At 37.1% G+C, this 23,537-nt stretch overlaps 1 protein-coding gene across 1 annotated transcript in view; it reads left to right on the top strand.

Annotated features, from left to right (window-relative positions):
• LOC123230659 (probable C-mannosyltransferase DPY19L1) overlaps window positions 1-23,537 on the top strand; it is a 210,899-nt gene that overhangs the window by 124,164 nt on the left and 63,198 nt on the right. Inside the window, exons 11-15 of the mRNA XM_044656798.1 lie at window positions 8,903-8,989; window positions 12,906-12,965; window positions 18,672-18,752; window positions 19,460-19,561; window positions 21,090-21,161. Coding sequence (XP_044512733.1) covers window positions 8,903-8,989; window positions 12,906-12,965; window positions 18,672-18,752; window positions 19,460-19,561; window positions 21,090-21,161 — 402 coding nt within the window. The remainder of the gene's footprint in view (window positions 1-8,902; window positions 8,990-12,905; window positions 12,966-18,671; window positions 18,753-19,459; window positions 19,562-21,089; window positions 21,162-23,537) is intronic.

Here is a 23,537-nt window from a genome sequence, read left to right as displayed (position 1 = left end):
TTCTTTCCTTCTTTCCTTCTTTCCTTCTTTCCTTCTTTCCTTCTTTCTTTCTTTCCCTTACCTTCCATCTTGGAGTCAATACTGTATATTGGCTCCAAGGCAGAAGAGTGGTGAGGGCTAGGTAATGGGGGTCAAGTGACTTGCCCAGGGTCACATAGCTGGGAAGTGTCTAAGGCCAGATTTGAATCTAGGACCTCCCTTCTCTAGGCCTGGCTCTAAATCCACTGAGCTACCCAGCTGCTCCCTTTCCAGGTTTCTCTAACAACAATTTACCACAACTCTTCAGCCATTCCAAAGTTGATGGGCATTTCCTCAGTTTCCTGTTTTTTGCTACCACAAAAAGAGCTTCTATAAAAAATAAAGCTTGAGATGTCCAAGGGAGGGACTGAAAAATATAAATACTTTTGTACATATAGACCCTTTTCCTTTTTAAAAATTAATTTGGGATATAGACCTAGTAGTGGTATTGCTGGGTCAAAGGGAATGCATGGTTTTGTAGCTCTTTGAGCATGGTTTCAAATTGCCCTCCAGAATGGTTGAATCAAATTTGCAGTACCATCAACAGTGTTTTAGAGTCCCAATTTTCCCATATCCCCTTCAATATTTGTCATTTTCCCATTCTTCCATATTAGATAATCTAGTAAGAATGAGGTGGTACCTCCAAGTTGTTTTCATTTGCATTTCCCTCATCAGTGGTGATTTAGAGCATTTTTTAAATGTAATTATAGGTAGTTTTCATTTCTTCTTTTGAAAACTGCCTGTTTATATCCTTTACCATTTATCAATTGAGGAATGACTTATATTTTTTATAAATTTGGCTAAATTTTCTATTTATTTGAGAATTGGGGCCTTTATCAATGAAATTTACTATAAAAGTTTCCACAGTTATGATTAATGTGTATTTTCCTCCATATTTCCCTATTTGTCCTTTTCTTTCTCTCTTTTTATCCTCTCCTCAAAATTATTTTGCTTCTGATTAAAGCCTCCTTAATCTGCCCTTCCTTCTATCAGTCACTCTCCTCTTTTCTTCTTCCCTTTCAATTTTCCTGTAGGGTTAGTTAGATTTCTATACTCAGTTGAATGTGTATGTTATTCCTTCTTTGAGCCAATTTGGATTGGAATAAAGTTTAAACATTGCTTGTTACCACTCTTATCCTTCCTCCACTACAAAAGCTCTTTTGTGCCTCTTTTAGGTAAGAAAAATTACCCCATTCTACATCACCCTTCTCTCTTCTCTAAGCATATCCCTCTTTCTTGCCCCTTAATTTATTTTTAGGTATCATCCCATCATAGCCAATTCAAACCTGTGCCCTCTGTCCATAATGTAGTAACATTAATACAATAATACTGTAATTAATATTATATATATATTATGCTATCATACACTCTTTCTAATTGCCCTAATAATGATAAAATTCTTAAGAGTTACAAGTATCATCTCATATAACAAAGTTAAGCAGTTTAACCTTACTGACTCCTTTATGTTTTCTCTTTCTTGTTTATCTTTTTGTCTTTCTCTTGAGTCTTATGTTTGGGAATCACATTTTCTATTTAGCACTGATCTGTCAACAGAGTAACTTTTTTTAAAAAGGTTCTAGTTTCGATTTTGTGTTCTTTTTCCAGTCTATTTCTTGACTTTTAGCTTTAGGCTAAAGGTTGACAATGCTCCTGGAGTGGAGGGGGCATTGTTCTAAGTGACAGGTTTTTCTTGCTGCTTCTTTAAGAATTACTTTAAGACTCTGAAAGTCTGTAAATTTTCAGTTCTTCCAAGGTGGTTGGATCTACAGAAAAGTATGGTTGCTGCTCTCCTGGCCGTGCTCTTGTCTGTGAGTGACTGCAAACATTCTTCTGTGCCCTGCAGTTGCATGCTCTAGTGTGCTAGTGATCCTCCTCCTCACCCGGAGACAGCAACTTGAAGCCTTGTCTAGATAACAGAGTCCTATTCCCAGTGCTAGCAAAGGATCCCACTGAAACTTCCTTCTGACCAGTTATCTGAGGTCTTTGCCATCTGTGGGCTGAGAGCTCAGGAAGGCCTGCTGCTGGCTTGCTGTATGTGGTCTGCCCTGGACTGAGCTCAGCTTTGCTTTACTCTTACCCCCTTGAGACAGACCTTCTCTGCCTACCAGTTGCCTTGGGATGGAAAATTGCTTCACCTCTTCCTTTTGTGTGTTTTATTGCTTGAGGCGTTATTTTAAAGTTGTTTGGAGGGGAATTTAGTATTGCCCAGGTAAGTCCTTGCCTTAACTCTACCATCTTGGCTTCCTACCCAAGTTATTGATGAAAATGTAAAGCAGCAGAGAGTCAAGCTTGGATCCCAGGGCTGCTCCATAAGAAGATCATGGGAGGACTCTTGCTTTCTCGGGGGACCTGGCCTCACTGTTGGTCAGCTGACCTGTGGGTGTGGCCATTGGAGTGCCTTTGAATACACCTGAGGACTCTCTTTCCTGTCTTGGAAAGCTCATATTTTTCACAAGAAAAACAAGAGAGACTTTGTCAAATTCTTTACCAGAATCTGGGTAAACTATACATGCAGTATTGTCCTGAGCTATACACCTAGTCAGATTGGGATATTGATTAGACCAAATTGCATTATTAAAGTGAACTTCTTAGAGAAGAAATCTCATCTACTGATGCAGATTGATATGTTCTCTGCAATGTAAAGTTTTAGCTCCTGGGAGCACTTAAGATGAGGTGTCTTGTTCAGGATCACAGTCAGAATTGTGTCAAAAGGTGGGACTTGAACCCAAATCATCTTAGTTTTCAGCTTCATACTCACTCTACCATGCCATGCTTACTCATATCCATCAAGTCCCTGTCTAAATCAGAAATACAGTTAGTTGTCTGATAGGCCCTGTTGTTGAGTAAGACAGTATAGCTCCTCGTTCACTCTACCACTAGTAAACCTGGGATCTAACTAATGTGACTGCTCCTTTCAAAGAGGCACCTCCCAATCCATCACTGTCCACCTCTCTCATCCTGCTCTTGTCTGGGTTCTCTTGAACATTCGGTACAAGGGAGTCTTAGTATCACAAGGTATTGTCTAATGATTGGTTCTTTCTCACACTTACACATCATTAGTCTATATCCTTTTCCATACTTATGCTTATTTGATGACATCTTTTCCATCACTTATCCTAACTCTTGGCAGTATAGTTGAGCCTACTTTTACATACCAGACATCTTTCCACAACTTGATACTCTTGAAGCCTATTGTATCTCTTAGGTTAGAACCATTAACGTCATTGTGAAAACCCTGGCTTTCAATCATTTGAGAAATGACTAAATAAATTATGGAATGTGAACATAACAAAATATAATTGTGAATTGGAAGAACTCCATCTATCAAGAAGTAATTGTTAATTGGTTATTCGGTATGTCAGACACTGCCAAGGGCCTGTGGTCCAGAGCAGCTAATAGTGGGACTTAGAGAAACCAATAGAGAGTGGAGGAAGCTGCTTATATCTTTAACTGCAGTGCTTTAGCTGAAAGGAATTAAAGAAGCAGAAGGTGGTGTAATTAAAATGATCAAGCCACCATTATTCCAGAGAAGAACTGAGGTAATGAACTTCCCTTCTATCCTGCTGAAAGTGGGAGACTCTAACCACAAAATCCTGCATATATTATCAGGTTTGGTCAATGTACTTGTTTTTTTTTTAATTGCTTTTTTTCCCTACTTTGTGAAAGTAACTAATTAGTTGTGGTGGGAGAGGGGGAGATAGTAAAAAATGAAGGTAATTTAAAAACAAAAGATATCAATAAAAATATGGGCCTTTATTTCAGGGAAAATCTTGTGGTCATTAAAGGAAGTTTGAATTCCCCCGAAGGCAGTCCAGTCACATTCTTCCTCCTGGTCAGTTTTGGGCCCATTTGTGTTGTCCAAGGTCTTTGCTCATGAATTATCTCTGCATGTTGTTCAAATACGTATTATATTTAGACCTAAATAAGATAGTCTTCAACCCATTTCTCTCTTCATGTATAGACAGTGTGACCATAATCTTTTGAGTGATTATGGATCTCATTTAGAAGGATCTCTGGAGCTCAGTACAATCAGCCCAATATCATATACAAAGTGAAACATCTTGAAGAATTACCCATGGGCAATCCCTGCTTCACTGGAACCTTTCATAGAAGGTTGAATAATTTCTTCAATAATACATTCTAAAATTATGCTAAGAATACAAGTTAATCTCATTGACTTTTATTTTTCATGTCACCATTTTTGAAGACCAGTAACAACCATATATCCCCTAAATTTTTCTTTCTCAAACTAAACTTAGGAACACATAGAACTCTAAAGGACTTGAGAGGTCACCAAGACTAAACCTCTTGTATTATAGAAGTAGAAACTGATACTTACCCTGGGCTACAAAGTTAGTAACTATCTTAGATGGGATTCAATCCAGGTCTGAGACTCCCAAGTCCAGACATTGTTGCTGATTTCCCACTATCCTTTTTATTTTCCTTTGGACATGCTGGACATTCAGTCAGTCAGTCAAGCATTTATTAAATGTTTCCCATGTGCTGAGCACATTGCTAAACACTGATGATACATGGAAAGGCAAAAGACAGACCCTGCCCTTTAGGAATTCACAATCTAATGGAGTCCACAAGCAAAGAAATATATGCAAACCATATACAGGATAACTAGGAAGCCATTAACTGAGAGAAGGTACTAGAATTCAGAGGGGTTAGGAAAAGTTCCTTATAGGTGAAATTTTAGCTAAGATTTGAAGGAAGTCAGGGAAGCCTGGAGGCAGAGATGAGGACATGGGAAACAGCCAGAGAAAAGGCCTGGAAAGGAGAGAATGAATATCTTGTTTGTGAAATAGCCAGGAGGTAAGGGTCAGTGGATTGAACAGTATACAATGGGTATTAAGGTATAAAAAGACTGGAAAGGTGAGGGAAGGAGTAGGTTGTGTGGAGCTTTGAAAGACAAAAAGAGGATTTTGTATATGATGGGGAGGCCACTAGAGTGTGAATATGGATACACTGTGGTTGGGCCAGTGATATAGTGAAAAAAAACTGGCTGCATGGAGGATGGACTAGAGTGGGGAGAAATTTGAGACAAAAATGTCCCCTGATAGCTATTGCAATAGTTTGAGTGTGAAGTAATAAGGGCCTGTACCAGGGTTGGAGTAGTATCAGAGGAAAGAAGAGGGCCTATTTGAGAGATGCTGCAAAAGTAAAACCAACAGGTCTTAGCAACAGCTTGAATATAGGGTAAAAGATAGGAGTCCAGGGCAACTCCTAGGTTGTGAGCCTGAGGGTCTGGAACAGAGATGTTAATTAAATCCATGGGAACTGATGAGACTACTAAGTGAAATAATATATAGAGAGATGAGAAGACCCCTTGTGCAAGCCTGAGGTGAAGCCCTGAACTCCAGCACAAGGCAACTCACAGTATGCAAGTGTGCAAGCCAACAACAGACAATCATCAATAGGAGAAGGTTTTCAGAGTTGTCGGCCCACAGTCCATCATGCTATCTTAGAAGAACAAAAACTCCCAGACACCCAAAACTAGATCTGAGGGTAGCAAAAAAGGAAAAATTAAAGTTTAAGATGTGACCTCTCTACCTTGGAAATGGAGCCCACCTTTAAGATTAAAAAAACCTCAGGAAAAAGACTGGGAAAATGAACAAACATCCCAAAAAACCCCAAACACCTAACCATAGAAGATTATTAAGAAGAAAAGGAAGAGCAAGGCACAAACATGGTGGATAACAATGAGATCAAGGCATCCATAGTTCAAAGAAATTTCAAAGAAAAATTGGTCTCGGGCCCTGGAAGAAGAAATAGCTTAAAAGGGATTTCAAAAATCAAATAAAAGAGGAATAAGAAAAATAAGGAAAAGAAATGAAAACAATGCTTTCAAGAAAGAGTCAACTTGAAGGAGGCACAAAAAATACTGAAGATTAAAATAACACCTTAAAAAGCAGAATTGACCAAGCAGAAGAAGAGGTACAAATATCCAATGAAGAAAAGAATTTCTTAAAAAATAGAACTGGCCAAATAGAAAGGGAGATTCAAAAGCTCACAGAAAAAAATTCCTTAAAAATTAGAATTGGAAGGCTGGTGACTTAATGGGACACCAAGATACAATCAAACAAAATTGAAAGAATGAAAAAATAGAAGAGAATGTGATCTCATTGGAAAAACAACTGATCTTGAAAATAGACCCAGGAGAGAAAATTTGAGAATTATTGTACTATCTTAAAGCCATGATTTTTTAAAAAGCTGATATATCATTTTTTTTATCCTGGGACTCCATTCTAGGAGCATAGGGCCACAACCAGTAGGCAATGGGTCACATAGTCGTTCAGGGTCACCCAGCTGGGAAGTGTCTGAGCCCGGGTTTTGAACCTAGGACCTTTCGTCTCTAGGCCTGGCTCTCAATCCACTGAGCTAGCCCAGCTGCCCCTACTTTAGGTTGCAGTTTCTTTAGCAGATTTAGTTTTTACAGGGTGGGGTTGCTAGCCCCACGCCCAACCCTCCTCCTTTTTCATCCGGGCTAGGGACCATCCTTGGCCCAGGAGTGGTAAGGGTGGGCAATAGGGGTCAAGTGACTTGCCCAAGGTCACACAGCTGGAAGTGTCCGAGGCTGGACTTGAACCTAGGACCTCCAGTCTCTAGGCCTGGCTCTCAATCCACTGAGCCACCCAGCTGCCCCATCATATCATAGTACAAGAAATTATCAACGAAGACTCCCCCGATGTTCTTGAATAAGAAGGTAAAATAGAAATTAAAAGAATCCACTGACCACATCTTGAAAGAAATCCCCAAATGACAACTCTTGGGAATATTATGGCCAAATTTCAGAACCCTCAGGCCATGGAGAGAATACTTCAAGCAGCCAGAAAGAAATAATTTAAATATCATGGAATTGGAGTCAGGTTTACACAAGACTTAGCATATTTTACATTTAAGGATCAGAGGACTTTGAAATATGATATTCTGGAAACAAAGGAACTAAGTTTACAATCAAGAATCACCACCCAGCAAAACTAAGTATTTTCTTTCAGGGAGAAAATAGGTACTTAATGAAATAGAGGATTTTCAAGCATTCCTGATGAAAAGACTAGACCTGTACAGAAAATTTTATGCTCAAATACAAGACTTATGAAAAGCATAAAAAGATGAATAAGAAGATGAAAATTTAAGAGATTCAATGAGGTTAAACTGTTTACATTTCTATATGGGAAGATGATAATTGTAACTATATAAAATTTTATCACTATTGGAGCAGTTAGAAGGATAGACAGAAGGTGTAAGAAAAATCTTGACTGTGATGATATATCCCATAAAAGTTCCAAAATTCCAAGAGATTAAAGAAAAAAATAATTACTTAGACAAGGGAAAAGAGAGGGAAAATAGGGTAAATTGTCTCACCTGAAGAGGTGTGAAAAAACTATTACAGTTTGGGAAGGGAGGATGAGGGTGGTGATGAGTAATACTTAAGCCTTACTCTTATTGGAATTGGCTCAGACAGGGAATAACATCAATACTTAGTTGGGTATAGAAAGCTATCTTGCCTTATAGGAAAGTAGGAGGAGAAAAAAAGTGGTGGTGTTAATATGAGGGCAAGTGAAAAAGCAAAACACTTGTGGATTGAGGGACAGAGTGAAAGGAGAGAGAAAGAACAGGATAGAAGGGGGAAAATAAGATGGAGGGTAGCATACATTTTGTTTAAACCCCTAACCTTCCATCTTAGAATCAATACTAAATATCAATTACAAAGGCAGAACAGTAAGGGCTATGGAATGAGGGTTTATTGACTTGCCCCAAGATCACATAGCTAGGAAGTGTCTGGTCAGATTTAAACCCAGGACAACCTGTCTCAAGCCTGAGACTCAACCCACTGAGCAACCTAGCTGCTTGTATGGGTACTATTATTCTTTACCATTTTACAGTGGGGAAACTGTGTCAGACAAGGTAAGTGATTTCCCCAGGGTTACACAGCTAGTAAGAGTTGGAGGCCAAATTTGAACTGATGAAAATGAGTATTCCTGACTCCAGGCCTGGCACTCGACAGATTCTATGCCACCTAACTCTAACCTTCCAAGACAGTAAAAAGTGGAAATGGTATAACTTGTTCTCAATGAACTCATCACTTCCCTTTAAAACATTCACAAACCACCAACTTGATTATCTGCTCCTGGCCAGAGTAAAGATCACCAGTATCCATTTGTGGAGTTCACCTTCTTTCTGATTTTGGGACATTTGTCAGCTCCAATCTTTTGTCAGTTCATCTCTTTTTGCAGATTACTCAGGTTGTCAACTTCAATTTGGAGATTAGAGCTTCAAATTCTTTCAGGAGACCTTGGTATAATTCATATAAATTAAGCAGTGAACTTATATAGCTAGATATTCTTGTCATCACTTTACCTATCTCAGATTTTAATTCCTAGTAACCATTTCTGCTGTTATCCTTTTTGGAGTAAACATCTTCTTGTTAGAGAAGATGGAAAAAATTGGGCATTTCAGTGTTTTTTAGCTTAAATTTAGTTACTAAATACATCTTCAACAACAGATTTGGAGACTTAAAAGTGGAGGATGTATTCAAATAAAGTAGAAAATATAGACATTGCATTTAGTTCTCCTTTATACTCTTCTCTCTGAAAAATAATGAAGTTGATCTCTTTCTTTGCAAATCTACAGATGAATATAAATAAACAATTGGACTGCATATAGCTTTTGTGTATAGCTTTAATCTTATTGAGAAAAGATTTCCATTCCATTGAAATTGCATTAGCTTTACTTAGATCCATCCATTTTAACCTTAGTCTTATTCCTGCCCATACCAATTACTTTTTTAATAGAAAATGCACATTGCCTATAAACTCTTTGTGTATCACATAGTATTACATAATCAGTTCTATTTTATCACCTTTGCTTTTCTCCTCAGGTATCTATTGGAGTCTGCTTTATTTTAATGTTTGGAAATTGCACATTTTTGTCATCTTATTTTGCCGCCTCTTTGTTAGTTACATGGGTAAGTATTTGCTCAACTTACAGTTTCCTCTAAATAGAAAATTTTTTTTACCCCACTAAATAGAAAATGTTTTTTTACCCAGGCTTAAGAGACATAATAGAAAAATGCAGATTCTTATTTTTTCTTAATAACATAGAAAGTTCCCAAATAAGGTCAGATTCCTTTCTCACCTTGACAAGACATGCCCAGTGAAGTTTTGAGGTTAGATAATTGAATATCTGTCAAATTGGTCACCTATACCACTTATTCAAAGGATGATACCAGTGCCTAAATTATTTGGAAAACTTTGCTTTTGAGATTAGCTGTTTGAAAAAGCTATTCAGAAAGTATAAAAGGTGAGTGATTAAGGTAGTTAATAAAGTTTAGTCAGAAATGTGAAGTCGCTCTAGCAAAATGAGTTTTAGAAAAGGAGCTGGCATGAGAAACTGAGATTTGACAAAAGATCAAGAATATCATAGGAATTAATGAAAAAATGCAGTCTAGCAGTTCCATATTTTAAACTGTATTATAAGGCAATAATTATCAAAACTATGTGGTGTTAGCTAAGAGATAGGAAGATACATCAGTGGAATAGAACCAATCTGGAACAAACAGTAGTAAAAGATAATAATAACCTTGTATTTGAAATAAGTATAGATGCAAGTTTTGGAGGATAAGGACTCAGTATTGTAAAAGGGAATTCTTTGTTCTCTTTGAGTTTACTGCTTGTGAAAGGGAATCTTTTATTTCCTTTGTTCATTTTGAGTTAACACTTTGGTTTGGTTAACTTAAGTACTCCTACTTAGTACCTCACTAGACTGAAGACAGGATTAAGGCTTCTTTGACTACTTTTAAATCGAATCAATAAAAAGATTGAACACCCTACTTAGTACTAGGTGAGATTTAGAAAATTCACACCCTTAGCTATGAATCCTTTTAATGAGAACTTAACCTTCAGAAGTTGAGAAGGTTGATCCCACAGACATTGCCCCCTGGGCAATGCTAGACAATTTGGAAACTGTGATTGGCCCTTGTGAAGAAAGGCAGAGATGAGAAGTCACCATAAAAGCAAGCCCTGAACTCCCTCAGAGGAAATTGTCTTTAAGAATATAGTCTGAAGGGATTGTCTTCTGGAGATAATCTTCTGACTGGGGGAGGTCTTCCAGGGAGCTTTGCTGGAGACAGAGGCTTGGTTTGTGGGCTTGGAGCTTGGCTTCTACTTAGACTCTGACTCCTGGACTACTTTGTTGGGTGAGTGAAAGGCTGACTCCTTTCCTAGTTTCCTAAGAGACTAGCTTCCATCTTGGAGGAGGCTGCATGATTACTTCCCACTGGCCTTCCTGTTTGGGAGCTAATCAATCAGACCCGGATTAAACATTTAGGTTGATAGGATAGATAACCTCTCTAACCTCTTCACATTTCTCTACTTTATTGTTTCCTCTCCATTTTGCAAATATTTGTAAATAAATTTCCAACTCAAGATATAATAAATATTGGCGACCACATAATTTCATAAAATTATTATCCAACCATTAAATTTAATCCTTACAGTATTTGGTAAAAATTGCTTGGACATTTGGAAAGCAATTTGGCAGAAATTAGGTATAGACTGATATCTTACACCAATGATGGGCAAACTACGGCCCTTGGGCCAGATGTGGCCCTCTAAAATTTTCTATCAGGCTCTGTGACATTTATTCCTAATCTGACGAATACAATGAGTAGGATACAATACAATGAAACTTCGAAAGAATTGCTTTAGAAACAGACTGACAGATGAGCATTTCTTTTCCTTTGGCCCTCTTCTTTAAAAAGTTTGCCCATCACTGTCTTACACCATTCACTAAGATAAAATCAAAATATATACATGATCTAGACATAAAGGGAGAAATAAGCAAATGAGAAAAAAAATTATATTACCTATCAGATATGTAGATAAGAGAGGAATTTATGAATAAATAAGAGATAAAGAACATTGTGAGATGTAAATTGGATATTTTGATTACATTAAAAAGGTTTTATATAAATAAAACAAGTGTAGCCAAGATTAGAAGAAAAGCAGAAAATTGGGTGAAAAATTTTGTAGATGGTTTCTCAGATAGAAAATGAAACTATATGGACTTTGTTGAATTTATAAGACTATGACTTATTCTTCTGTTAATAAATGTTCAAAAGATACAGTTCTTATATAAAGAAATAAAAAATGTCATATATAGGCATATGAAAAAATGCTCTAAATCAGTGATGGGCAAACTTTTTAAAGAGGGGGCCAAAGGAAAGGAAATGCTCATCTGTCAGCCTGTTTCTAAGGCAACTCTTTCAAAGTTTCATTGTATTATGTCCTACTCACTGTATTCTTCAGATTAGAAATAATGTCAAGGAGCCCAGAACATTTCAAGGGGCTGCATCTGGCCTGTAGGCTGTAGTTTGCTCATCACTGCTCTAAATTACTGCTGATCAGAGAGATACTATACCATTTCAGACTTATCAGATTGACTAAAATGATAAAAGGGCAAAATAACATATAGGAGGGGATGTGAGAAAAAAAGGACACTAATACATTAGTGGAACTCTAAATTGATCTAACCATCTTGGAAAGTAATTTGGAATTATTCCCAGACTGTTATAAAACAATGCATACCCTTATATCTAGTTGTTGGGTCTGCTTCCCAAGGAGACCAGGGGAAAGGAATAGAACCTACATCCTCAAAAATATTTATAGCAGCTCTCTTTGTGCTGGCAAACAACTGGAAGTTGAAGGGATGCCTGTTCAGTAGGGAATGGCTGAACAAGTTGTGGCCTGTGCTTATGATGAAATAGTACTACCCCATAAGAAATGATAAGCAGGTTAAGTTTAAAAAATCTTGGAGAGACCTATATGAAATTATGAAAATCAAAACAAGTACAGAATTAATATTTGAAAAATACCTTATGAATGCCTACCTCAGAGAAAACTGATGAATAGAAACATGAAAGGCATAATTTACATATACTTTTTTTTGGTTGTGTAATGCCTTCTATGGTGATGGTAGTGAGTTGAGGAAATTTTAATGTACCAACAAACAAATTAATAAAAAATAAAAACAAAGAAACAGATTTGAATCCTGCTTGTCCTGTGAACACTGTGTTCAGCATCTATAAAATGGGGTTGGTCAGAGCTGTTGCTGCTGCCTCTCAGGAGGTAATGAGGATCACATAAGATAATTGTGTTATATGTTATATGTTAAGTACATTTGCACTCACACTGTAAATGTTTTATTTTCCTAAATGGCTCTGAAGGCTGTCAGATATTTTTGACTCATAACATTGTCTCTTGATTAAGATAATACACTTTTAATGTACACTCTCTGGTATGATAGTTTATCATTTCTCTTTCTAGTAAGAAGTTTCTCTAACAGATATGAGACAAAGGTGAACTTAAGATTATAATTGGATTTTACATGGTCCATGATCATGATGTGGAATAACCCTTTTTGCCTCAACTCCACTGCCTTGTGGCCTCTTAGGAGATGCTATGTGCTTTTCTAAACTCAATGAAGAGGCAGCCAAAGTACCCTCTTAATATTTCATCCATTTTGTTGGATTTTGAGGTGGAGCTCCCCTGACTACCTTCTATGCTCTCTCACTCTGATGGAATGGCCTTGCAGAAGAAAGGTTGGAGCTTCTTCCTTCAAAAGACAAGCTGATTGATTAGCTATCATTTTATTTTGAAGAGCTATAGAATTGTCTCCCAAATGATAATGTTCTTGTCAGTGGCACATAACTCATGATCACACAGTTTGATATTTTTCCCCATAGCAGAAAGTGCTAGAGGATAATAATTAGTAGGAATTTGAATAGTATATAACTTTTAAAACTCTGTCACAAGTATAAAATATATCCAAATGCTTCTTAATTTTTCCATTTGTCTTTTATATAATTCTGTGTTTTTTTTTAGGGTATCCTGAAAAATAGAAATAAAATCCTACATATGCAGTCATCACAAGCTCTATTTTGGGTAAGGTTTAATGAGCTTTAACAGTTTTTTAAAAAAAATTATCTGCTCTAATTAAATACCATATTAAATGTAGTTTATTTAGCCAGTTTCATACTTTACAGGGGGGAGGGGGAGGAGGAACCACCTTAGATTATTACAAAATGCCACTTATCAAGGAACAGTGACCGGAAGACATTAGCAGTATTTTTGAATAATTTTTCCATTTATTGCTTCCTTTTTCCTTTTCCTTTCTGCCCACTTCTCCTATGTTGCTCCATATTCCTGTTTTTTTTCATTCCTTTACTTCCTCTTGAGTACCATATTGCTCTTTCATGACTGATTGATTTTTTTCCCTCTTTACCTACTCCACTCAGTTTCTTGTATTTTCATGTTCTTCTTTGGGTACTGTTCTGCCATTTATCCATTTTCATTTTATTTGCTATTCTAGATTATGCCTACTTTTTGTCACCTTTCTCCACTCTGATCAGCCTTTTTTCTTTCTTTCACTCCAAAAGAAATGGTCAAAAGTATGACTGCCTTATCCCACTCTTTGCTAGTATATTTCTTTAACAGGCAAAATAAGCATGTTACTAAATAAATTACTAGTGCTTAGATTTTTGACACTCTAACTCAATATTTACTAACATTTAGATTCTTGGGAAATATGTTAAAATTGTCCAACAGTATTCCCAAGTATAAGGGTAATAAAGCCAGACTCTTAGAACTTGAAGGGACCATAGAGATCACGTAGGCTACATTTACCCCCCTCTTAAATGCACTGATGCTTGGACAACTCCAGTGAAGGGGAGGTCACCATTTTTTTTTAAGAAGCCTGCTCTGTTTTTGGATAGCTCTTATTATTTTAAGATCCTTCCTTAGGTTCATCAGAGATCTACTTCCTGTAATTTCCATTCATTGATTCTAGATGAATTCTCCTCCCTATGATGACCATCTCTGTTACTCTCAGGGTTGTATGAAAGCCAGGAAAGCCTAGGCCTCTGCCATAGCATTGAAGGGGGTATACTATCTTAGAGTCACAGAGCATTTACTGGGAAGTCTCAGAAAGAAAAAGAGCAATTCAACCAAGGAGAGCTCTCTTGATGACAGAGTAGTCCCATCCTTAGGTCCCTGGGCAGCTTCTCCTGGGTTTGTCCTCTGTGTTATGTGTATGTTGTAAGGAGGAAAAGGGGTTTTATGGGTTCAATATATTAAAAGGTGGTTGCCAGAGGATTGAACTATTATCAATCCCCAATAATAATAATCTCAAATCAAAATTGACTTTTATGTAAATTTATTTCCAAGAGAGAAAGACAGTAAGAATCTATCTCACTGATTAGTCCAGGTATATCTTAACCCTCAGCCGAGAGTTAAAAGGGCCTAAGGCCCGGAGGTGAATGGAGCTAACTCCACTCACAGAGTCTATAAAAGGAAGTTTCCCAATACAAGTTCAAGAAGATTCAGTCTTTAAACTCATCACGTGGAACAGTCTCAGTCATGAACCAGCAACTCACCACATGGAACAGTCTCGGTCAGGAACCAGCGAAGCTCCCTCAGGTCTCCTTCACCACGCCACTCGCAGCCTCCCTCCACTCCCTCTTTCGAAGGGGTCACCTATATGTCACTTCCAGTGCCTTCCCTTAGCCTTCGTGTCCAATCACAATAGACGCTTCTCATAGAAAGTGCAGGAGGTGGTGCGTTGATTCTGATTTGTTACTCACTCTAGCACACGTAGGTTAGGACCTCCCAGAGTTGGAAGGTGCTCTCACCTTTGTATAGACTTAATTTAATGATCACAATGTGTTTGTTGGGAAGCCTTGTGTGTGCTCTCAGAGACCTTACATTCAACTTGGTGGAGGAAGGATATAACATATTCAATAGGTAATTAGACAGAAAGTACATAGAAGGCAATTCCCAACGTGAGAGAGTACTAGTAACTGAGGAGAATCAGGATAGGTTTCTGTGAGGAGGTGGCACCCGAGTATATTTTGTAGGAAGCTCTGGATTCCGATGCCGAGGTAACACAGTGCATTCCACATCTAAAGGGCTACTTTGCAAAGACCCAGGGGCCAAGCTTGGAATGATGGGGATGAAGAATAGCTGTCAGGCCATTTTGACTAGAATGAACATGTATGAAGAGGAATAATAACAATTCAGATTGGAAAGGTAAATGGGGACCAGATAATGAAGATCTTTTAATACTAGGCCATGGATTTTCTTGCTTATTCTAGCCCAGTGATTCCCAAAGTGGGTGCTACCACCCTCTGGTGGGTGCTGCAGCGATCCAGGAGGGGCGGTGATTGCCACAGGTGCATTTATCTTTCCTATTAATTGCTATTAAAATTTTTAAAAATTAATTTCCAGGGGGCGCTAAGTAATATTTTTTCTGGGGCAGTAAGCCAAAAAAGTTTGGGAACCACTGCTCTAGAGCAAAGCTGGGGGGGAGGGGAGTCGTGAAGGGAATGAATTGCATTTTGAACATGCTGAGTTTACAATGTCTACAGAACATGCAATGTGAGAAATAGCAAAAAGGCCACTAGATTATCGAGAAAAGTAAAGTGTAAGAAGATTGGAATGGCTGGGTCATGAAGGGTTTTAAGAACCAAACAGAACATTTTATATTTAATCTGCTAGACATCTGATGAATATTAATCACTGAATGGAGAATGGACTAGAGTAGGAGAGACGAGGCAAGAAGCCTAACTAGCAGGCTGTTGAAATACTGGAGACCAGAGATGAAGAGGACCCATGCCAGGATGGTGGATGTGTGAATGTAGAGAAAGGGATGCATAAGCATGGAGGTAAAAGAAGACTGAAAACAGTTACAAAAATCATAAATAGAAATATAAGCTTCTCAGCTTCATGAATCATAATCTATGAAGATCAAATGTTTTGAGAAACTTTGTATATTTCAAAGTTTTATTGACCCCATTACAGAGTTTGGCATCATTGAGGTAGTGGAACAATTATGAGTATGATAGAAAGAGCAAGGATATGTGTTTAACCAAGGTAGAGGTCAGAATGTTCCGAGAGAGGATAGCGACTTGTTAAAATGGAGAGCCCGAGTCAGATAATGAATCCCTTGTAAAAAGTGTTCAAGTGGAGTTTAGATGATAACAAGAATAGGGAAATGAAGAGTAATAAAGATGGGTGGGATGAACTTCAGAAGAAGAAAGGAAACCTGCAGAATGGTGGTCAGAGGCAGGGAGTGGAACTGCTCTTCCTCCTGGCTCAATGCTCTGTTATTTGTGAGAGGAATCTCTACTAGAGAGGAGAATGCCTCGGGATTCAGTGTCTTCCACCGAACTCCCTAAACTTATTCTATTTCCTCTATAGGGAAAAAATCAATATTGCAACACTTCTGATCCTCCATTCATATCACTGGTCTTTGGGCAAGAATCTCACATAATAATATCAAGCAGAAAGTTAATTTCTTAGGTGTGATTCTTAGCATCCTCTGCTTTCCTTCTGAACACTCAGACTATTTCTTTTTAGTGCTCCAATCTTCTCTAAATTCCAGTCTGAATCATAATGTGTAAGAGTACCTGGTTTCCTAAACAGCCTTTTTTCTTTTCTAGTTCTGTCTTTCCTGAGCTATGAACCCTCACAGACATGCTGTTAATCTTGTTCACATTTTCTTGGTCTCATTCCTTGTTTTTCTGTTAATCAGCTCTGGTATTGATACATCTAAAGTCCATTTTTACATATTCAACAATTCAACAAACATAACTTCTAGAGAAACATGGATTTTTATCTCAGAATTGGAACAAAAAACTTCAGAACTTATCAACTTCAGGCCCCTTATTTTAGATGATCTGATAATAACAAATTTAGTAGGTATAGTAAATAGGGCACTATTATTGGAGTTAGGATATTCTGAGTTCAAATCCTGCCTGCGTGACCCTAGACAAATTCCTTTACTTCCATGGGTAAAATCTGAGATCCTTTCCTGCTCTAAATCTATACTATGAGTCTATAATTTTACATTATTAATAACAAAGATTAGGCAACTGAGTCCATGAGATATTATTCTTATAAGGATCACATGGCTAGGATGACTACAACACAGATTTCTAGTATTTCAAGGCCTGATTTTTTTTTCTTAGGGAAGTGCCATAAATATATTTATTACCAGTACCATAAGTCATAGTCTCACTAGGAATCAGAGACTAGGTTATTCACCATATAAGCCTGATTAAGTAAAAATACAGTCATAATTATTCATTCGATACCATTAGAAACCTAATTCTTCTATAGAAAATTTTTGCCTATAATTATTTTCAAAAGCTTAAGCTTTGAAAAATTACTTTTTTATGTAGAGGCATATCATTTACTTCCCTGGTTTCTTAAGTGTAGTGTATAGTAGATCTAATGTAACCTTTTCTTGATGGCTCTGGATTGTCATTATGTAATACATTATTGGATTGTAATCTAGTGATGCATTTGGGTTACAGGGATTTATAAGATTGCTGGTTCCTACGAGTTGTTTTCTACTATGCTTTCTTTGTATTTGAGCTTTTCTTACTCCTCTTTCTATGTCAGGCCCTTCCTTACATGTCACTTCTTTCTGCTTTAAATATACATGCCTCTCTGTTAATTTGTTGCCTTTTATCTTTTGTGGACCAGGAAACAAAGTAATTAATATCATTACGGTTGTCTTAAATAAAATTAAGACAGTAAAGGCCTACTGAATTCCTCTATAGAGTAAAAGCACGTAGGGTTATTTTTTAAATAAAAACTTTCTATTATTTACAAAACTTTTTCACTTATTTTCAAATTTATAATCGTTTTAAGGATTGAGATTGGGGAAATACTGGTTTTGGGACAATAGAAACAATACTGTACTTGAATTGATAAATGTATTAAAAAAGAATTTTCACATATGTTTTCTCATATTTTCTCTTGACATTAAGACATGGAGAATATAAATAATCCAAAGTCACAGTGTGATTTAATTAGTCTAGAATTCAGGATTTTAAACTCCCAACTTAGATCTCTTTGTTTGATAAAGAGGAAATAATTTATATTTGTTCAGTCTCTCTTTTTACCCATGTGTTTGTTGGAAAGACAAATGGGCTAGCAAAGAATGTCTGAGATGATAAATATTGTATGGCTGTTGACAAAGATGATTTAATTATGGATCATAATTTTGTCTTGAGAGAATTCTTATTATATGTAAATACTAATTCTAAAACAGATTTTTCACTAAAGAAAATAGTATCATATCTAAGAAAAAATCCTAATTCCCTCAATACTTAACTATGATAAAAATTTCCAGAGATGATTTTTCTTTTTAACTTTTTAGGTTAAAATACATTTATTTTAGTGCTTGTAACAATGGCCTGATTTTCCAGTCCAGACCTGGTAAGCCAAGACTTCCCAGGTTACCACATCTAGACATGCCCTTTACATGTATTTGGAGTTATTATACTTTTTATTTGTCACCAAAATGATATATTAGGGGCAGCAGCTAGGTGACTCAGTGGATAGAGTCCCAGACCTGGAGTCAGGAAAACCTGGGTTCAAATTTAGCCTCAGGCACTTCCTAGCAATAAGACCCTGAACAAGTAAGTCACTTAACCTCAGTAACCTAGCCCTCACTGCTTTTCTGTCTTGGAATTGATACTTAGAATGGTTCTAAGACAGACTGTAAGGGTTTTTTAAAAAGATATATTAGGTTATTTGATATGGACAAATTTTAGTACCTGACTTTTATCTTTTATTTTGTAGCTAATTCAGTGGTTTTTTTGGTGGAGTGGAACAATCATTTTGAAAGTGATATTATCTTATCTCTTTCGCGTTTCAGATCAGGTAAGTGCTTTCTTCTACTTAATATATGAGAGGACTTGATAACTATTATTTCAGGGTTTTCTAATATTTCTTGTCTCCTCTGACACTGCTGCCACTCTAGTGCAGGCCCTCATCACCCCATACCTGGACTCTTGCAATAGCTACTAGTAGGTCTGCATGCCCCAAGTATCTTCCCACTGCAGACAATTCTTCATTTCGTTACTAAAGTGATTTCCAAAAGTGAAGTTGCAGCCTTGGCACCCCAATTGTCCCCTCTCAGTAAGCTCCAGTGGCTCCCTCTTGCCTCCAGGGTCAGATACAAAAAGCCTCCATTTGGTATTCAAAGCCCTTCCTCTCCCAGCCCCCTTCCACCTCTCCAGGCTTCTATTCCCAAAGAAACCCTCTTTGATCTCACGACCCCAGCCCCTTGGCTTCTCCTCACCAGATGCTCCAGCAGGCCTGGGAAGCTCTCTGTCCTCCTCTCCAGCTTCTGACCTTCCTAACTTCCTGAATGCCTTCTTTTCCTGGAAGCGTTCCCCGACCCCTATGAGTTCCAGGGCTTGTACCCAACAGTCTCCCCCATTAGCCTGAAAGCTCCTTGAGGACAAGGACTGCTCTTTGCCTCTTTTGTAGATCCCAATCCTTAGCCCAGTGCCTGGCACATAGTAAGTGCCTAATAAATGTTGACTGATTGATTGATAGTTGTGTTTTACTTAATTTCATGCCAGTATCACCTGAGTGACCTCATAACTGCCAGAATTTTAAGATACTCAGATTTTGACACTTTAATGTATACCTGTGCTCCTGAATTTGACTTAATGGAAAAGGAGGTGAGAAATATTTTTCCTATTTTTTCTTTCCTTAGACGTATTACAGGCATATTTTTCAATTATTCTTTCATCTTAAACCCTCAAGTCTGTGTAATTTTATGATATTTGGCTTAGTGACTGTATGCATTTTTATACATGGTGGGAAGGGTCGGGGGACTCAGGGATTAGTTCTAATTGGAAAGGAAATCAGTCAAAATTAATGAAAAATAACAACTATAGACTATTTTTTAAAGAAATTCAGTTTGATTTAAAATCTCATGTACTTGGAGTTCTAGCAGATGGATAACAAGGTATTTCCAAGAAGATACATTGTCAGTAATTGTCAGATGTTGTTGGCTTATGAGGATGAAGTTCAGAGAGCACACTGTATCCAGAGAGATAGTGTTGGTCTTGTAATGAAAGGTCCTTTTCAAGTGTAGTCTTTTTTTGGTTTTCTTTCTTTAATCTGCCTTCCTTCCTTTCCATCTCCCTCTGAAGTGTATTATTAAGCAGACTATGTCTTAGAATCATGAAATTATAGTGCTTGAGAGGTGACTTACAGGACATCTTCACCCACAAACATGTATTTCTCGAGTACCTATTTTATGAAGAATACTATTTGGGCTTAGGTGAGATAGAAGGTTGAAATGACCCAGGGTATCTGTCCTCTTAGTGTGTGTTGGCATTTTCCAGTTGAGGAAACTGAAAATAACTTTGCTTTAAGGTGCATGACAAAATCAGAAGAACCCAGATTTCTTAATTTATTAGGGTCTGGATAAAAGTCACTTTATTTGCCATAATTCATTATATAACAGAATATAAATTTTAAGGTCTCTTTAGCTATGTTTTTTTTCGGTAGTTGCTATTTATTATTATAACTGAAGGTTTTGTGATTTCATCATTGGCAAGAGTTCCTTACTCTCACCTTGACTTTCAACTGAATCCATTCCCTATTAGATGAGTCCTAAGGAGATGTTTGATGTACACAGGGTTCAAGTAACCTGACTAGGGTCATACAACTAAGCATCAAATGTAGGATTTGCATTCATGTCATCCAACATCATTCTCTCTCTGAAGCTCTCAGCCTTAATAACTTTGAGAATCATTGGATCACAGATGTAGAGCTGGATGCAACCTTTCAGACCAACACTCAAACAGGCTAACATTTTAGCGCTAGATTTATGAGTATTAATGACAACAAAGACTACAGGAAACAAGTTGATTTAGACTGAGGGATTGAATGAATACTACTTCAAATAATAAAGGATAAAATCAAAATCGTGGGAAAACTAAGTAAATTCATAGCATTAGGTCTGATGCAATATTTCCAGCTTTTTTTAGTGATAAGATTTCTCGAGTTTCTTTTATAACATATAACTTCTAGGAAAATTACTGTATTAGATCCAGGGAATTAATAAAATTTCTGATCCTTATGTAACAGGAATTGTAATTGTAATCCTCATTATTGAAAAAAAATCCACCACAACTATTTCTGCTTTGGAAGTAAAATCAAATTCATAGTAGACTCTCTAAAATTCTTATATTTCAGACTCCATTGAGGTACATGAAGACATTTTTGCTTCCAGTTGTTGTTATGATTTCTTATTTTATCCTTAGAAAGGTATGTTTTCTTTTTCAATTTAGTTCTCTGCTATTCTGCTAAATATATGTACTGTTATGTTGGAGTTATGCTATTAATGTTAGAGTTAAATGAATTTTAGGGCTAAAAACAGTTATTTAACTTGTTTTACTCTCTCACATGCACACAACTTCATTAGAAAGGGCATTCTGTCTTATGAAAATCAGATATCTGCCATGTATAAGCCATAGCACCAGAGACTCATTTTTAATAGCTGTAAAGAATGAAGAAAAGATGTCTATAGACATTTTTTATTCTTACTACTATCCATGCTCACTATTGTCATGACCCAAAAGAATCCCTTGAAAGTAATATGAAATCTGGCCAACATACCTTTCTGCCTTGTAAAAGGGCTATCAGAAAGTCTAGTGAACATTAGAAAGATGAGATTGCTGTATTAGACATTCTATGTGAAAATTATTGTAGGATGAGAGCATTTCTCCACCATCTTGTTCTTTGGAGCCATAGCTTCTTTAGAAATGTGTTAAAGATTGTTTCCATGTTTCAGGTATTTGTTGTTCTCTTCCTGGTTTCACACTTAAATGTTTTTGTGCAATTTGATCAAAGCTCTTCCCAAGCTTTATATAAATTTGCTTTTTCTTTCTAACACTTCTTGATTTATAAGGTAGTCTTGATTTATGTGTAGTTCCACCAAAATCCTTTACAAATGAGTTTGTTTTCTAAAAGGTATTACTCTTGGTGGCCATATTTTTTCTTTTTTGGCAAAATAGAATTAAAAAAACTTAAACTATAGTTTTAAATTCTAATCTAAAATTATAGTTCTGATTTAGTTGTGTGAACCTCTTCAACATATGCATATATTCAAGAGGGGGAACAGTGCAAATACTTGCCAATGTTTATTTTTCAAAGTAGTAAGAACTTCCATATCTTGTGGAGATATACTTGAAGAACCCACAAAACACCTCTCTTTGGGTACCAGGTTTTAAAAGCAGCTGACCCTGTTGGAAGATAAAGAGAGGACTCTAGATCAGGTAAACTGAAGAAGAGTGGCTTCTGCACTTCTAACCATAAGCATAGCCATGGGCCTAGAGTCATCCATATTTTAGTATAAATCTCTAGTCTTGATCTGCAGATTCTCTACAGTAAGGTGCTTTTGCTCTTAAGAGAACTCTTTAGCCTCTCAGAAGTGACATTTGAGAGACCTGTCTAACTCCTGCTTTTAAAAGGGCTATTTTGATTGGCTTTCCATATTTGTTACAAGTGCCTTGGGATATTATGATTTTTCCCCTCAGGGGAGGGAAAGAAATAGATGTTTGATAATGAAAAAAAATTAATAAGAATTTTTGCAAATGTAGAAATATAAGACAAAAAATAATGAAGTGATACCCATTAGGAATTTAAATGTCTTTCATTTAAAGTATTTTATAGTTTCAAAATAAATTGAGTTCTTTGGTGTATGACTCCTCTACCACTGGACCATCATTAATGGTACTAAAGATTTCCTTCAGTGTCAAATTCTCAGCAAAATGAGAGGATTCTAGGGCTGTCACCTATGTATAGAGGAGAGACTAGGTCTTAGGGGAGAATGATGATGAAAAAAAGCAATGGCCCTGGATTCTATAATCTGTTAGTAATTATTAAGTGTCTTCTGTGTTCCAGGCTCTGCTAAACGCTGGAGATATAAAGTTAGATAATCTCTGTCCTTAAGGAGCTAAAAGATAGCAAGTAAACAAATAAAATACTCATAGGGTAAATGGGAAAAAACCCCAGAAGGAAGACAGGAGGATTAAGAAAGGTTGGGAAAGGTTTCCTATAGAAGTGAGGACTTAAAAAGGTGTTGAGGAAACCAGGAGGCAGAGAAGAAGAAGGGTTCCAGGCATAGGGGACAGCAGGAAAGAATACATGGAGTGTACAACTGGAGTGCCTTGTTCCTGGAGCAGTAAGAAGGCCAATGCCATTGGATTGAAGAGTCCAATGGAGTGGAAGGGTGTAAGGTGGGTGTAAGAAGATGAGAAAGATAGGGATGGTTACAGGTTAAGAATGGCCTTGAATGCCAAACAGCATTTTGTATTGGATTCTGGAGGTGATAGGGAGTCACTGGAGTTTACTGAGTGTGTGTGTATGTGTGTGTGTGGTTGGGGAGGGGAGGTGACATGCTCCTAACTTGTGCTTTAGGAGAAGTACTTTGGGTGCTGAATGGAGGATGGGTTGGTCTAGGCAGAGACTCGAGGCTGGCAGAGTAACTAATAGGCTAGTTTGATAGTCCAGATGTAAAGTGATGAGGGCCTGTGCTGGGATGGTGACATCAGAGGAGAAATGAAGGACTTCTATGAGAAGTGTTTTGAAAATAGAATTGATAGGACTTGGCAACAGATTAGACATGGGGAGGGCTGACAG

This window comes from Gracilinanus agilis, chromosome 1 (assembly GCF_016433145.1).
Source record: "Gracilinanus agilis isolate LMUSP501 chromosome 1, AgileGrace, whole genome shotgun sequence".
NCBI lineage: Eukaryota > Metazoa > Chordata > Mammalia > Didelphimorphia > Didelphidae > Gracilinanus > Gracilinanus agilis.
The sequence above is the reverse complement of the archived record's forward strand: the minus strand, read 5'-3'. Positions and strand labels throughout refer to the sequence as shown.